The sequence below is a fragment of the Megascapheus bottae genome, chromosome 30, assembly GCF_031878675.1.
Source record: "Megascapheus bottae isolate mThoBot1 chromosome 30, mThoBot2.hap1, whole genome shotgun sequence".
Lineage (NCBI taxonomy): Eukaryota > Metazoa > Chordata > Mammalia > Rodentia > Geomyidae > Megascapheus > Megascapheus bottae.
The window spans coordinates 951159-967348 of record NC_143538.1 but is presented as its reverse complement, the minus strand read 5'-3'; the positions used below and the strand labels follow the sequence as shown (position 1 = coordinate 967348).

Sequence of the window (16190 nt, the reverse complement as noted above, 5' to 3'; positions counted from 1 at the left end):
ATCCCTTCTGGCCCGAAGCTAAGTCAGGAGCCCCAGGGCCGAGCTCCGTGAGGAGGGGGATGAGCACACCCCGGGCTCTTCAGGGAGACCAACTCACCATTTCCCCACACCCATACGACCAGAAAAACAAAACTGAAGACTTCAACAGCATGGCCTTATATCCCCTAAAAAAAAATGTTAGGAAGCATTTCCCGAATCAGATGTTGTGTCACCATAATGAAGCCACTTGTGGCTTGGTATCCTATTTTTATTACAATTTGCAGAATACAGTATTACTGCCAAAGAGCTTTCCTACGCAGACTCACACGGGGAACACAGTATTATCTATGCTATTTTTATTACATTTCCAGGTATTATTTTATATAGAGAGGCCCTAGTAAGTGATTCTCTTAAGATCCTAACTACCAAATGACTAAATAAATCTCTCCCTCTGGGAGTCTTTTTTTGTGCTGGTCCTGGGGCTTGAACTCAGAGCCTGGGCTGCCCCAAGCTTTTCTTGCTTAAGGCTGACCCTCTACCACTGAAGCTACAGCTCCACTTCTGGCTTTTTGGTGATTAATCAGAAATAAGTCTTATGGATTTTCTTGCCTGGGTTGACTTTAAACCAAAACCCTCTCAGATCTCAGCCTTTTGAGCCACCAGGGCCCAGCATAGATTTTTGCCTTAAGAGCTTCCTGTCGCAGGAAACAAAATCAGCTAAACAAAAATGTTCCATCAAAAGTCATTCCAGGGGCCGGGAACTTGGCTTAGTGATAGAGAGCTTGCCTAGCATGTATGAAGATCCGGGTTCAATACCTCGGTACCACATACACAGAAAGAGCCAGAAGTGGTGCTGTGGCACAAGTGATAGAACATTTCAAGCCCCACGACTGATGAAACAACCACAACAAAAGTCACTCCTGAAGAAAAAGTGATTTTCATTATGTAAATAATATAAAGAATAAAGTTTTTATTTACCAATTAATTTACTTTCTCAGAGAGATTTTTTTTTTTCTTTTCTTTATGGGTCATGGGGCTTGAACTCGGCCTGGGCACTGTCCTTGAGCTCTTCAGCTCAAGGCTGAAGAGCTATCTTGAGTCAAGCCCCACTTTCTGTTTTCTAGAGGTTATTTGGAGGTAAGAGTCTCAGGTCCTCTGTGTGCTGGCTGGCTTTGAACCTTGATCCTCAGATCTCAGTCTCCTGAGTAGCTAGGATTATAGGAGTGAGCCACCGTGCTGGAATGAGACAGATTTCTTTATTCCAGTTCCCCACCAAGAGTTTTCAGCTACCACCAAGCCCATAAAAGGAGTAAGGGGGGTTGACAGGTTCTGGCAAGTATTTCCAAAGGACTAAAGAAAGCAGCTGTAAAAATAAGCTGCACATGTCATTAAAACAAGCTGTGTGTGTGTGTGTGTGTGTGTGTGTGTGTGTGTGTAGTGGGGTGTGTGCCACACACATATACACACACACACAACTGTTAGCGCTGACTGGCAATTAGGTGTGTTTACCGAAAATGGAAAAACAATACTTAAGTGTGTATCACAAAACACCAAAGGCTCCTTGAAGTTGAAAAAGAGCATTTCATACTCTAGTTCAAGACAAAGTTACAAAGCACAATAAAAACAGCTCAATTCCCTGGGCTTGGAAAGTAAAGCGCCTATGTATGTTCTGTTCTTCACTCCTGCCCCCACGAAGTCAGATCCCAGGCTTGCTCTCAAACCTCAGTGAACGTGACTGTATTATTTCCGGGCTAGCCATGGCCCTTTCGCCACTTTTGGCAGCTTATTTTCAAGGCAGTTCAGACTTCTATTCATATATAGCTAGATGGTGGCTGCCCTGGCAGAGGTGGGGTCAAGGGCCATTTCGATTTTACAACATCATTTGAGAGCCATACACAATTATTAGTATGGACAGACAGGCCAGCTGATGGAAAGCACAGGAGAAACCTGTAAAAAAATAGGCTGGAGACCCTAACTGTCCCATACCCCCATTTCAGACATACAGTCACAGGTTAAAAAAAAAAAAAAGCATAGAATATAATTGGACAGTATTTTTCCTGTCGCTATTCCCCACCTCCCCCCAAAAAACAGAAATTCTGGCCAGGTACCAGTGGCTCATGCCTATAATGCCAGTTGCTCAAGAGGCTGAGATCTGAAGGCCCTGGTTTGAAGCCAGCCCCTACAGGAAAGTTCAGAAGACTCTTGAAGCTTCAGTGAACCACAAAAAGCCAGAAGTAGAGTCTAAGGCTCAAGTGGTAGAGCCTTAAACTGAAGAGCTCAGGGACAGTGCCAAAGCCCAGAGTTCAAGCCCCAGTACTGACAAAAAGAAAGAAGAAAATGTAACAAAGGCATAAATAGTTAAGAACTGAGAAAGGACAGGGAGCTTTGCACAAACAGATTGGGGTGACAGGGAGGGAGGGAAGAGGAGCCTCCACATAGAAGAAACGCCTGGTTTAGAAAGCTGAGATAAGTGTCTTCAGAGGATTATTCAAATGCCATCCTTTCAAATGTTACAAGAAAGGAAATGGTGCTTAGCAAGTATAGCCAGGCAAGATTTAGCAAGGAAAAGAGATAAACATCTAGGTAGCTGAGAAGTTACAGAAGATTTCAAACTCATTAATTCTTTTAATAAGCCACAAGCTTTTTTTAGGGGGGAAAAATATCAGTAGAAGGGGAAGAAAACACCACACACACACACACACACACACACACCATAGAAGGTCCTGGTATTTGAAGTCCAACCCTATTTTTTTTTCCTTGCTCTTTTCCTTTCAAGCAACATAAACAAGCTGTGGAAGATTTCATCAAAACAACCATCCATGTTTAAAGAGTCGTTATCTGAGACACATGGTACCCAGAAAGAGTGATAAAACAAGATTGGAAACAGTGTTTGTCTCCTCGGTTCAACTGTTGAATGTGTGATGTCTTTCCATAATAAAGCACCTCCTCGAATTGAGCACCTATCACAATTACCTTATGTCTGTCACCGTTCACCAGCAGCTCGGTTTTAACAGCTTCTTCAGACCGTACCCATCCATTATTTCCTACCGAATCTAACTCAACCTTCTTCATTTCTCCTCTGGTGCCTCACACCTCATCTCAGCTACACAGGAGGCTGAGATCCGAGGGTCATAGTTCTACTCCACCTAGTCAAGTCCATGAGACTCCCCCCCCCCCCGCCCCCCCCCCCCCGTCTTGGGACTTGAACTCTGGGCCTGGCCTTGTCCCTGAGCTCTTCAGCTCAAGGCGTGGTGCCAACTCGGATCTCAGCCTCCTGAGTAGCTAGGATTACAGGTGCGAGGCACCGGTGCCCAGCCATGACATTCGCATCCCCGATGAGGCACCAAAAAAAAAGAAAGAAAGAAGCGGAAGTGGACCTTGGCTCTTCAAGTGGGGTTAGAACACTTGAGAAAAAACCCACTGGGGAACAGCATCCAGACCCTGCCTTCGAGCCCCAGCCCCGCTCCCCCCGCCACAAAAAAACCCCCAAGCCCCTGCTGGGAGAACGGAGGCCACGCAGCACTGCGCACGGCCGCTTCTGGTCCCGGACACAGTTTCCCCAGGGACCCGAGCGACTCTGCGGCCCTTTCGGGCCTCCTCCGCGCCCGCCCCGCGCCCGCCCCGCGCCGGGCTCCGAGCTCACCCCTTCCTCCTCGGCCTCCCGCCCGCGCCTCCCCAGCCTGAGCCGCGGAGGAGCCCCGCGGGTCCCGCGGCCCCCAGGCCTACCCGACCCGCCTCCACGCCGGCTTTCACCACCGTCCGGTGAGGACGCGGGCGACAGCTCCGAGTGAAGCTGAGGCGGCGGGGCCCGCGCGGAGGAGGGGGCGCCCCGCCCCCACAAGGCACGACGGAATTAAACTTAAAGAGAACAAACCAGACCAGCCCAGGGGTGAACACTTCTGTAGGAAATTTAAAAAGAAAAAAAAAAAAAACGAAATTAAAAAAAATCCCTTCAGGGGCCTCGGGACGCCGCGGGCCCCGAGGCGCGGCCGCGGGCTGCCAAGGCAACCGGCGCGGACGGGGGCCGCCAGGGACCAAAAGGCCCCCGAGGCGCCCGCCCCCGCGGCCCGCCCCCCGGCCCCGCGCCGGCCAATCGCGGCGCGGGGGCGTGGCCGGCCGCCCGCCCGCCCCGCCCCGCCCGGGGAGGTGGGGGTGGGGCGGCGCCCCGGGCTGGGGGACTCGGGGCGCCCTCCCCCCCCTCCCCTCGGCCCCCCTCACCGTGATGTTGCAGTGCAGGGTGAGCGGCGGCGGCGGCGGGTGCGGGCTGCCGGGCGGCGCCGGCGTCGGCGGCACCAGGAACTGGCAGTGCAGCTCGTCCAGCTTCCAGCTGACGATGCGGAATCGCTCGTGGCTCTTGTCGAAGATGGACGCCAGGAACTTCAGCTCGGCCTTGAGCCCTGACACCGACATCTTCCCCTCATCTCCGGGAGGAGGGGTGCGGGGAGAAGCGTCTGACCTGAAGTCGCCGTCACGGCGGCCGCAACCGCGACCGCCCCCGCGGGGCCCGGCCCGGGGCCGCGTTCTCACGGCTCCGCCTTTCCCGCTACGACGACGACCCGCGTCGGAGCGCGGCTGGGGAAAATGGCGAGGGGCGCGCGGCCTCCGCGAGCCGCGGCCGCCTTTGTAACCGACTCCACCGGCAGGAGGCGGCGGCCCCGCGGCTTAAAAGGGCGACCGCGACGCCGCCCCCGTCCTCGCCCTCGCCCGGGAAAGGGCTGGCCCCGTCCCCGCCCCTCCGCGCGCGCGCCCGCGGAGCGCCCGCCGCGGCGCGTGCCCGCCGCCCGCGGGTGCGCGCGCACCCCGCCCGGCCGCCCCCCGCCTCGCCGGTGACCTCCCCGCGGCGGGCCCGAGCCAGGCCTCGGGGGCGGGGGAGGGGAGGGCCGAGCACGTGTGGAGCGGCGCGAGGCCCCGCCCCGCGCGAGGCCCCGCCCCCGAGACGAAGCCCCGCCCCGCCCCGCGTGCGCGCGCCTCCGCCCGAGGCCAAACACGTGCGCGGCCTCTGGCGCCGGCCACGTCGGCGCCGCGGCGGGGACGCGCGCGCGCCTGCGCGCACCCGGGGGGGGGGGCGACTCCTCCCGGCGGCCACCCACTCACCTGACCCGGGTCCCGGGCTGGGCGGACCCCGCGGGAGAGGTCCGAGGATGACCGCCCCGCCCCCTCCCCGCCCTGACTCCGCCCCCGCCCCCTCCCCGTCCTGTCCCCCCTACCCGCCCTCCCCTCCCCCTCACCTGTCCTGTCCCCCCTTATCTATCCCCCTTTCCCCTCCCCTCCCCTGTCCCCAACCCTCCCCTCCCCCTCACCTGTCCCCCCTCATCTATCCCCCTTTCCCCTCCCCCTCACCTGTCCCCACCCTCCTCTATCTCCCACCTGTCCTGTCCCCCCTCATATATCCCCCTCTCACCTTCCCCCTCACCTGTCCTCCCCCTTCCCTCCCCTCCCTGTTCCCCCCAGTCCTCCCATCACCAAAGCCACCAGGCCCTTCTCTCACCCACCCCACTTGTCCAGTTTCTCAGGCCCAGACCCTGTCTGTCTTAAGTTTAATTTCTCTCTCTCTCTTTTTTTTTTTTTTTCCAGTCCTGGGCTTGAACTCAGGGCCTGAGCACTGTCCTTGGACTTTCTCAAGGCTAGAGCTCTACCACTTGAGCCTCAGCACCACTTCCGGCTTTTTTCTATGTATGTGGTACCAAGGAATCGAACCCGGGTCTTCGTGCATGCTAGGCAAGCACTTTAACCACTAGGCCAAACTCCCGGCCCTCTCCTGGCTTTTGAAAGCTGTAACCCCCACATCTAGTCGACGCCCAGTGATAATCCAGTGATTGTTCACTCATCTGGACTGCCCAGAATCTCGCACGTGAAATCCATGGGGCCACAGTTAGCGTGTGTAGTCATGTGTTCTAGAGACTGGGTGGGCTTTCTGGGCATGCAAACACCCAGAGGCACTAGGCTTCTATGTAGGCCCAGTGCCTGATTAACCGCTCTGCTCTTAACCTCTCAAAATTCGTGACTTTTCAATTCGTATTTTTCCTTTTACACTGCTCCTGAGGAAGAAAGAGTACCTGGGCCTGGTATCTTAAGAGTGATTGGTCTTTAAGGAATTTTTAGTCTACTGATCTCAGAACAAGTCCACAGTTTTTATTTTTCGTTTACTTCTGACTCTGTACCATGTAAGCTATAGTGCTTCTTTTTTGGGGTAGCTAATAAAATCTGCATATGGAATTTTAGGAGAAGCCAGGTAGTGATGACATCCTCTTGTCATCCTAGCTACTCAAGAGGCTGAGACCTACGGGTCACAGATCGAAGCTAGCCAGGGCAGGAAAGCTATGGCACTCTCATCTCCAATTAATCACCCGAAAGAAAAAGAGAAAACCAGAAGTAGATCTGTGGTTCAAGTTGGTAGAGCTCTAGCCCTGCGGGGGGGGGGGGGGGGGGGGGGGAGGGGGGAAGCAGAGGCAGCGCCCAGACCCTGAGCTCAAGCCAAAGAGCCAACCCCACACACACAAAATAAGTAGATAAGAGGCAGGCAGCAACTTCAGACACTGAGACTGGGAAAGGGGCTTGGGGCTATAAGACAGGACTAACATATTGCATTGCTATCGTTGAAGAGAGCCAGAAGTGGAGTCGTGGCTCAAGTGGTTGAGTGCTAGTCTAGAGTAAAAAAGCTCGGCGAAAGTGCCCTGGTCCTAAGTTTCAAGCACAGTGACCTACTAAAAAAAAAAAAAAGAAGAAGAAGACAGGGGCTAGGAGGGGTTTGGCCTAGTGGTAGAGTGCTTGCCTAGCATGCACAAACACCCAGGTTCAATTCCTCAGTGTCACTCACATAGAAAAGCCAGAAGTGGAGCTGTGGCTCAAGTGGTAGCATTCTAGCCTTGAGAAAGCCCGAGGACTGGCACCAAAAAAAAAAAAGACTAACTAGACTAAGAAATGAAATGCCCTAGACAAGTTATTTCACCTATTCGGTTATATTCACATTACTGTAAGACAATTGCTACCTAAATCATTCATTTTACATGTAGTATCTCAAATACAGGTACAGATACTAATTTCAAAATTATTTATGGACTATGGTCTCGCTCGAAGCCCTCAGAGAGCTAAAAGAGTATACTCCCTGGATTCACAAAGCTTGCGGGGCACTGGGGACTCACGCCTGTCATCCTAGCTACTCAGGAGATTGAGATCTGAGGATGGCAGTTCAAAGCCAGCCTAGGCAGGAAAGTCCATGAGACTCTTATCTCCAAATGGTGCTGTGGCGCTCATGGTAGAGCATTAGCCTCGATCATAAATGCTCAGGCACAAAGCCCACGCCATGAGTTCAAACCCCACAAGTGGCAAAATAAATAAATAAATAAATAAATAAGCAATTAAACTTCTGAATGGACCTTTGAGGACATTTCCAGAAACAATTCTATCAGGAGGGCACAGACCAAACAAATGGATTCACAATAGAATGCCAACAACCAGAAACAGCTAGCCACGGTGGACCAAGCTTTCTGAAACCTTAGCTAAGAGAAATTCCTCCTCTTCCCATTGTTTTTTTTTTTTTTTTTTTTGCAAGTCCTGGGCTTGAGCTCAGGGCCTGAGCACTGTCCTTGGACTTTCTCAAGGCTAGAGCTCTACCACTTGAGCCTCAGCACCACTTCTGGCTTTTTTCTATGTATGTGGTACCGAGGAATTGAACCCGGGTCTTCATGCATGCTAGGCAAGCACTTTTAACCACTAGGCCAAACTCCCGGCCCCTCCTCCTCCCATTGTTGTGCCAGTGACACAAAAGTAAGGAATACAGGAAATAAGGAATTACAAGGCAGGTTGGGGGGGGGGTGCCTGAGTGACGTAAGCAGGAGCCCAGATGCTGCCAGTCTGCCTTGGCAGGCTGAGAGGCAAATTGGGTCACCAGCAGACATATGTGCAGAGGCACAGGGACCATGAGAGCTTACAAGAGCCTGCCCTGCCTCCCTCCCTCAGGCTTTGTCAGACAGAGAAAGTTCTGGAGCCTGGACAGACATGCCAGAATGACAGTTGCATTTGATGAGAGTGATTGCTTTTAAGATTAATTGACTGTGTTTGTGTGTGTGTGTGTAGACTGGAGAGTTAACACACTCTACCACTGAGTCACAGCTCTGCTTCTGGCTTTTTTTGGTGCTTCACTGGAGATGAGAGTCTCACAGACTTTTTTTTTTTTTTTTTTTTTTTTGCCAGTCCTGGGCTTGAGTTCAGGGCCTGAGCTCTGTCCTTGGACTTTCTCAAGGCTAGAGCTCTACCACTTGAGCCTCAGCACCACTTCTGGCTTTTTTCTATGTATGTGGTACCGAGGAATCGAACCCGGGTCTTCATGCATGCTAGGCAAGCACTTTAACCACTAGGCCAAACTCCCGGCCCCCTCACAGGCTTTCTTGCCTGGGCTGGCTTCAAACTGTGATCCTCAGATCTCAACCTCCCGAGTAGCTAGGATAACAGGCGTGAGCCACCAGTGCCTGGCTAATTTTTTACTTTTATTTTGTCTTTTAGTATAATTTCTTCCCAGAAAGAAGCAATTAAAAACAAACAGGCAGATAATCCTGGAATTGATGCTTGCATATCTGCAATCTCCAGGGCTATCAATCACACTTGGAATCATCTCTTTATTTGGAGAAAAGTTTATTTGAAAGACAGTCTTTGATAACCACCAGCTAGCAGACAGATGCAGCTGGCCCAAACATCTGGGCAACTTGAGTGTTTTCCAATGATCCCCTTCTTAAATCCAAGAAAACAGGTTTTATCTACTAATTACTGCCTGCAAAGGGGAATGGGCATTTAAAAGGTGCCTGTACTTATGCCTGCCTATAATACCAGCTACTCACCCAGGGGGCAGCCCTCAGTGGTTCAAAGACAAATCTGAAAATAGGAAAGCAAAGGGGAGAAAACAAGATGAGGGGAGGGGGTGGGGGGAAGGAAATGGGGACAAAAACATGAGAAGGGGTATCAACGTGTAAGAAGTAATGCACCTTCTATCCGGCAAATATAACTGTAACTCCTCTATTAATTACAATAAAAAAGAAAAGAAACACATACACAGACAATTCTGAGAGACTCTTGCCAGGCTCTAGTGCCTCACACCTGTAATCCTAGCTAGTCAGGAGGCTGAAATCAGAGGATCACCATTGGAGGCCAGCCCAGGCAGAAAAGTCTTCTGACTCAACCTCTCAAAAAACAAGAAGTGGTGCTGGCTCCAGTGGTAGAGCACTAGCCTTGAGCAAAAACAGCTCGAGTCCTGAGTTCAAGCCTCACAACCTACAAAAGAGAGAGAGATTCATTAACCAGCAAAAAGCTAGAAGTGGGGCTGTAACCCAAATGGTAGAACACCAGCCTACCCAATAAAAATTGAAGAACGAACACAGGGCCCTGAGTTCAAGTTCAAGTACTGGCATTAAGAAAAAGAGGGAGGAATGGAGAAGAAGGGAAAACACTCAAGTTGCCAAAGGGTGCAGAAATGTTCAGGCCAGCGCCATCTGTCTGCTATCTGGTGGTTATCAAGGTTGGATCTGTCCCCGGAGACTGGGACAGAAGTCCAATCCTGTAGTATTCAGGCCTGAGCAAAGCACTCCTGACATGCGGGACGTACCTGTACATCAGAGGCAGGAGAAGAATGTCACCATCTTTTTTGTGTTGTTTGGTCAGCTGTAGGTCTTGAACTCTGGGCCTGGGCACTGTCCCCGAACTCTTCAGGCTCAAGGCTAGCGCTCTATCACGTTGAGCCTCAGCACCATTTCCAGTTTTCTGGTGGTTTATTGGAGATCCGAGTCTCATGAACTTTGGTGCCCGGGCAGGCTTTGAACTGAAATCCTCAGATTCTCAGCCTCCTGAGAGGCGTAAGCCACCAGCACCGGGCTGTCTTTAAGATTTTTTATAGTAAATGCTCTAAGAAAGAAAGAACAAGTTAAGGGCTGATCTCAGGAACTGACTAGGAGAATTTCCAGATAAGAACTAAAAAGGGGATCCCCACCCCCACCCCACTGGTGGCTCACACCAGCTATTCAGGAAGCTGAGATCCGAGGGTCAAAGTATGAAGCCAACTGAGATGGGAAAAAAATCCATGAAACAATTATCCCCTAGCATGAAAAAGCCAGAAGTGGAGCTGTGGCCCAAGTGAATGTCAGCCTTGAACTAAAATGCTCAAGGACAGTCCCTAAGTTCACGACCCAGGACTGGCAAAAAAACAAAAACAAAAACAGGTATTCTGCTCTGCGTGTAAATCTCCACCTCCTCATTAGAGTTCTTCCTCTCCACTGAAAGGCTCACAGTGGCAGGCCTCAGGTGAGGACAGCAAGAGGCAAGCCACAGTGAGAATGCAGCCTGCAATCTTAGCTTCTCAGGGGGCTGAGATCAAAGGTCACAATTTGAGGTTACCTTGGGGTAGGGGTGGGAGGGAGAGTCTGAAGTGAAGCTGTGGCTCAAAGTGTTAGCTTTGAACAAAAACAGCTCAGGAACACAGCCCAGGCCTTGAGTTCAAGCCTCGTGAGTGGTACAAAAAAAAAAAGGAAAAGAAAAATAACAGGAGGAGACCAGGCTCAGGGACCGAGGGACTGCAGGGACAGCAGGTGGTGTTTCTGAGAGCATCTGAACACCACACCAGGAACTGATTGTCCCCCAAACACCACACAACACCCAGATGAAATTCATGCCCGTAATCCTGGCTACTAAGAAGCCTGAGATGAGAGGATTGAGTTTAAAATCTGAATCCAATTAACCAGAAAAAAAAAATAATAATAATAAGTAGGGTTGGGGGCGTGGCCTAGTGGTAGAGTGCTGGCCTAGCATGCCCGAAGCCCTGGGTTTGATTCCTCGGTACCACATACTACACAGAAAAGGCTGCTGTGGTTCAAGTGGTAGAGCGCTAGCCTTTAGAAAGCTCAAGAACCCTGAGTTCAAGCCCCAAGCCAAAATAAAGAACAAGTGGAGGCCTGGCTCAAATGGTAAAGCACCAGCCTTGAAGTGGAAAAAGCCAAACAAGAGTACCAGATCCTGAATTCCAGTCCCAGTGCCTGCACAAAATGAAACAAAACAAAAGGCCTCCATCTTTTGCTTGCCCCTGGTATGCGGGCCTTTCCTTCATCTCAAATTTCTTCCCTGTCCCATCTCTTGGCCCTTTATTCCTCGGAACTTGTGGGCATCTATGCCAGGGAAGGCCTATTTCTGTGAGTTCTAGCATCCTTAGAATCTTCAAATTCTTCTAACTCATTGTATTTGTGTGTGTATCTGTGTACTGGGACTTGAACTCAGGGCCTCATGCGCTCACTTGACTTTTTCACTCAAGGCTGGCGCTCTACCACTTGAGCTTCAGCTCTACTTCCCATTTCTTGCTTTTTCACCAGAGATCTGAGTCTCACGGATTTGTCTGCCTAGGCTGGCTTCAAACCACCAGGATTCGCAGATCTCAGCCTCTTGAGTAGCTGGGATGACAGGATTACAGGCCTGAACTACCAGCCTGAGTCTTTGTTTTCAGTGATGACTCAGTGGCCTTCTCCAGTTCTGTAGGGGAAAAGCCATACCTTCCCACCAGCCTCTGGTCACCTTTCCCAGGCTCTCCCTGCCTCAACCCTGTTAGCTTCATGACAAGGTAAACATTCTGTCTGAGAGAATCAAAAGTTTAAGGTGTGTCCATTTTTTTCCAAACCCCTAAATTTCTCCCCCCACCCCTAGATCTTTGCCTTGGGGGGGACAGTGCTGGCTTTGGGGGTGAAGCAGGGAAAAGAGAAACCACCCCTATGTAACTGGGGTTAGGAATTATCTCAACCCCCATCCCACCCCTGTTCAAGCACAGCTGGCCCCGGGATGGGTCAGGGCCTGTTTGAATGTGGGTGTGCCAGGCATTCTGGGAATCCATGTTGAGCTCAGACACCCCACTAAAACAGGAAGCGCTGAATCACAAGGTGGTGACAAGCTTTCCCTCCTCTTCCTTTCTGCTCCCTCTGCAGCTCTCCTGAGAGGTGTGTACCCCCTCCCGCTATGGGGGTGACAGCTAGTCCACAGAACCCACCCAGTATTTCCCCCTAGCGGTCAGCTTGGGGTATTACAGGACTGTCCAGGCCACTACAGTGATGTCCAGAAAAATATAAGAAACATTTGCTTGCATCACATTGTTACCCATTATTTGTAGGGAGCCAGCAGGGCTCCCCTCTTCCACTGGCAGACTTCCCTGGCCAGGCGGGCTTTGAACTGTGATCCTTAGATCTCAGCCTCGTGAGCAGCTAGGATGGCAGGCGTCAGCCACTGCCACCAGGTTGAGCTGTGACGCAAGTGGTAGAGCGCCAGCCTTGAGCAAGAATAGCTCAAGAACAATGCCCAGGCCCTGAGTTCAAGTCTTAGGGCTGGCCACACAACACACACAACACATACACACACATACACACGACACACACATACAGACACAAAGACATGACACTCACAGAGACATGAGACACACACAGACACACACACACATACAGACACAAGACACAGACACACCACACATACACAACACACACATACAGACACACAGACACGACACTCACAGAGACATGAGACACACACAGACACGACACATACAGACACAAGACACACACAGAGACACACCACACACATACAGACACACACAAAGACACACCACACATACACACATATACACACGACACACACATACAGACAAAAGACACACACAGACACACCACACAGACACACACATACACACGACACACACAGACACGACACGCATACCACATACACACACACAGAGACATAAGACACAGACACACACACAGACACACACACAAACACACCACACATACACACCACACATACAGACAACACACACATACAGACACAAGACACACACAGACACACACACAGACACGACATACACACTACACACACAAACACACACACCACATACCACACATACACACATACAGACACGACACACACGTACAGACACACACATACAGATGGCACACACACACACACCACACATACACACCACACACACACCACACACACAGTAAGAATCCATCCTTTATATACTAGATGTCACCAGGGACACCGGGCCCTTCCATACCTGGACCAAGGCCAGTCTGGGTCCAGGGACAGGCATCTTCCACCGGGACGGTGGTTCCGCAGGACAGGGCAGGGAGGACGGGCCGGGAGGGCCGTCTGGACGCGGTGAGTCCCCCGCCCGGCTGCCCGGCTGCCCGGCTGCCCTGCGGGCTCCAGCCCCGCCCACGGTGGAGCGCTTCCCAGAGGCTCGCAGGACCCGAGGCCAGGCGCGGAGACGTAGTTCCTCACCGCGTCCTGCAGGGGGCAGCAGAGCAGCGCGGACGCGGAGCGCGCCTCGCCGGTGCTTCCCAGGGACGGTGCGGACGGGGGCGGGGAAAAGGAGAGGGGTGGGCGGGGAGTGGGCGGGGCGGAGCCTAAGTGGGCGGTGTTTCAGTGGGGTCGGAGAGGCGGGGCCGGAGCTGGAGGGGCGGGGCCTAGGCGGGGCCTAGGTGGGCGATGTCTCAGCGGACTCGGAGGGGCGGGGCCGGGGCGGGGTGGAGCCTAGGTGGGCGGTGTTTCAGTGGACTCGGAGGGGCGGGGCCGGGGCGGGGCGGAGTGTAAGTGGGCCGTGTTTCAGCGGACTCGGTGGGGCGGGGCCTAGGCGGGGCCTAGGTGGGCGATGTCTCAGCGGACTCGGAGGGACGGGGCCGGGCAGGGGCGGAGCCAAGATGGGCGGTATTTCAGCGGATCGGAGGGGCGGGGCCGGTGAGGGGCGGGGCCTAGGTGGGAGGTGTTTTAGCGGTGTCGGAGGGGCGGGGCCGGGGCTGGAGGGGCGGGGCCGGGCCGGGGCGGAGTTTCAGAGGACTCGGAGGGGCGGGGCCTGGGTGGGCGGGGTTTCGGCGGGGCGGGCCCTGCAGCTGCTCTCGGGGCCCGCGGCTGGTAACAGCCATGGCTGGTTCCTGAGTTCAGGGACAGCACTTTGCCGCTTGAGTCGCAACTCTACTACCAGATTTTTGTCTGTTTTGTTTTCTTTGGGTCTTGAGCTCGGCCTGAGCACACACTTGAGCCCCAGCACCACTTCTGGCTTTTTCTGTGTCTGTGGTACTGAGGAATGGAACCCGGGTCTTCGTGCATGCTAGGCGAGCACTATCTCGAGGCCACATTCCCGGCCCCTCTTCTTATTTCTTTTAAGGCCATTTTCTTTCCTGGAGCACCATTGTCTTTGAAGATGCTTTGGCAATGACTAAACCTTCAGACCCCTCAGCACCTGCTTCAGCTCCTTGAGTGTGAGCAGAGTGTGCACCTGCCTGTGGCTGGATTTGCCTGACCCTGACCCTGACCGTGACCCTGAGCCTGGGGCTGGTGGCTTGCACCGGTCATCCCTCCCTACTCAGGAGGCTGAGATCTGAGGAGCATGGTTTGAAGCAAAGCCAGCCCAGGCCCAATGAACCACCAGGAAACCAGAAGTGGTGCTGTGGCTTAAGTGGTAGAGCACTAGACTTGAGCACAAAAGCTCAGGGACAGCACCCATGCCTTAGTTCATGCCCCAGGATTGGCAAAAATAAATAAATAAATAGATAAACAAATAAATCATACATTAAATAAAAGAAGACTGATTCCATCTCCTAACTCAAGAATTAAAGATGTCAGGCAGAAAGCAGAGACCTTAGGAAACCTTTGTGCCTTTCTTGTCTGCTTTGACCACATTTATTCCTGTCATTTTGTTCCAAATACTCACACCCTTGATCTCTTGGAGTAAGTATATTGGTTTAGTGAATTGCAAAGAGATAAGTCTCCTGGAAGCATGACTTTTTTTCCATTTCCAAGGTCACCCCTTTGCTCCACTTAACCCCAAATTAGCATGCCATTTGTTCCCTTGTTTCTGAGCCCTCTTCAGTTAATTACCTCAGAACATGCAGCCATTGCAAAAAAGGGCTTCAACTTTTTTCACTTCCATTTTTAGTTGAGCCTCTGTTATCCAAAAGATGGATCTGACAGAAGAATCAATAATAGACAATTATTTTTATAGTTGAATTCTGCTAGCGTATCAAGTCTATATCGGCCACTTATTACTACAAATGATTTTGGGAGAAGGAGGATGATTTCCCATCCTAACACAAAATCTCAGTCCAAAATTGAAACACTGTCTTTGGGCTTTCTCAAGGCTAGAACTCTTCCCACTTGAGCCACAGTAGCACCTCTGGCTTTTCTATGTATGTGGTACCAAGGACTCGAAACCAGGGCTTTGTGCATGCTAGCAAGCACTCTAGCACTAGGTCAAACTCCCAGCTCCAAGATTTTTTAAATTACAATAAAAAGTTAATTGGGGGCCAGGAGTACGACCCCCTGATTAGAGTGCTTGCCTAGCACACATGAAGCCTGGGTTCAATTCCTTGGTACTACATACACAGAAAAATCCAGAAGTGCCCTTGTGGATCAAGTGGCAGAGTGTTAGCCTTGAGGCTCAGAGAGGCCAAGTTGTTGGCTCGAGGTGGCTGGAAGTACATGGTCTTGTTTCAGAACATGACTCTTCCTCTGTCCACACCTTGTATGGCAGAATGTTTCACATAATTTAAGTATATTTCTGCTATTAGGCTGGGCACACTTGTGAATAATTCAGCTCTCATAAATTTATCTCAAAGAAAAGGCAACAAAATGGAACAAAGGCGATCTAATGGGTGGCATTCATGAATAAATGATAGGGTCCCCTGGTTTTTAAATAAAAATTATTTACTTCCCTTGTGGCTTCATTTTTTTTTGCCTGTCATTAAGAGGGGCTCAGCCACACATGCAATTAAAAAAAATATTTATCCTGCTTTCCTGCTAGCTATGCTAGAGAGTGGTACATGGGTTTGGGGGATCCTGGTTGGTTTGGGAGTGCCCAGAAGTTCAGAGCTGCAGAAACATTTTGGCATTGGTTCTGTGGCAGAGTCCTGTGAGCTTTGACCTTGAACTTTGTGGTCCAGGGTGTTCTGATAAAAGTGCTCAGAGAATGAGTATTGTCACACCCGTCACCCCAGCTTCCCAGAAGGCTGAGATCTGAGGATTGTGGTTCATATAGCCCGGGCAGAAAAGTCCCTGAGACCACACACACACACACCACACACCAGAAGTGGCACTGTGGTTCAAGTGGTAGAGTGCCAGCCTTGAACACAAAAGCTCAGGGATAGTACCCAGGCCCAGAGTTCAAGCCCCAGGACCTGTAATCAATCAATCAAACAAACAAACAA

At 51.6% G+C, this 16190-nt stretch overlaps 1 protein-coding gene across 2 annotated transcripts in view; it reads right to left on the bottom strand.

Moving 5' to 3' along the window:
• The window catches only part of Ube2q2 (ubiquitin conjugating enzyme E2 Q2), a 32888-nt gene extending 28237 nt beyond the window's left edge, over positions 1 to 4651 (bottom strand). Inside the window, exon 1 of one of the 2 annotated variants that reach the window (XM_090321621.1) lies at positions 4198 to 4651. In XM_090321621.1, the coding sequence (XP_090177747.1) occupies positions 4198 to 4389 (192 nt within the window). In that variant the 5' untranslated portion in view covers positions 4390 to 4651. The remainder of the gene's footprint in view (positions 1 to 4197) is intronic. The other variant, XM_090321622.1, reaches the window with a different exon arrangement.
• Between the last annotated feature and the right edge of the window lie 11539 nt (positions 4652 to 16190).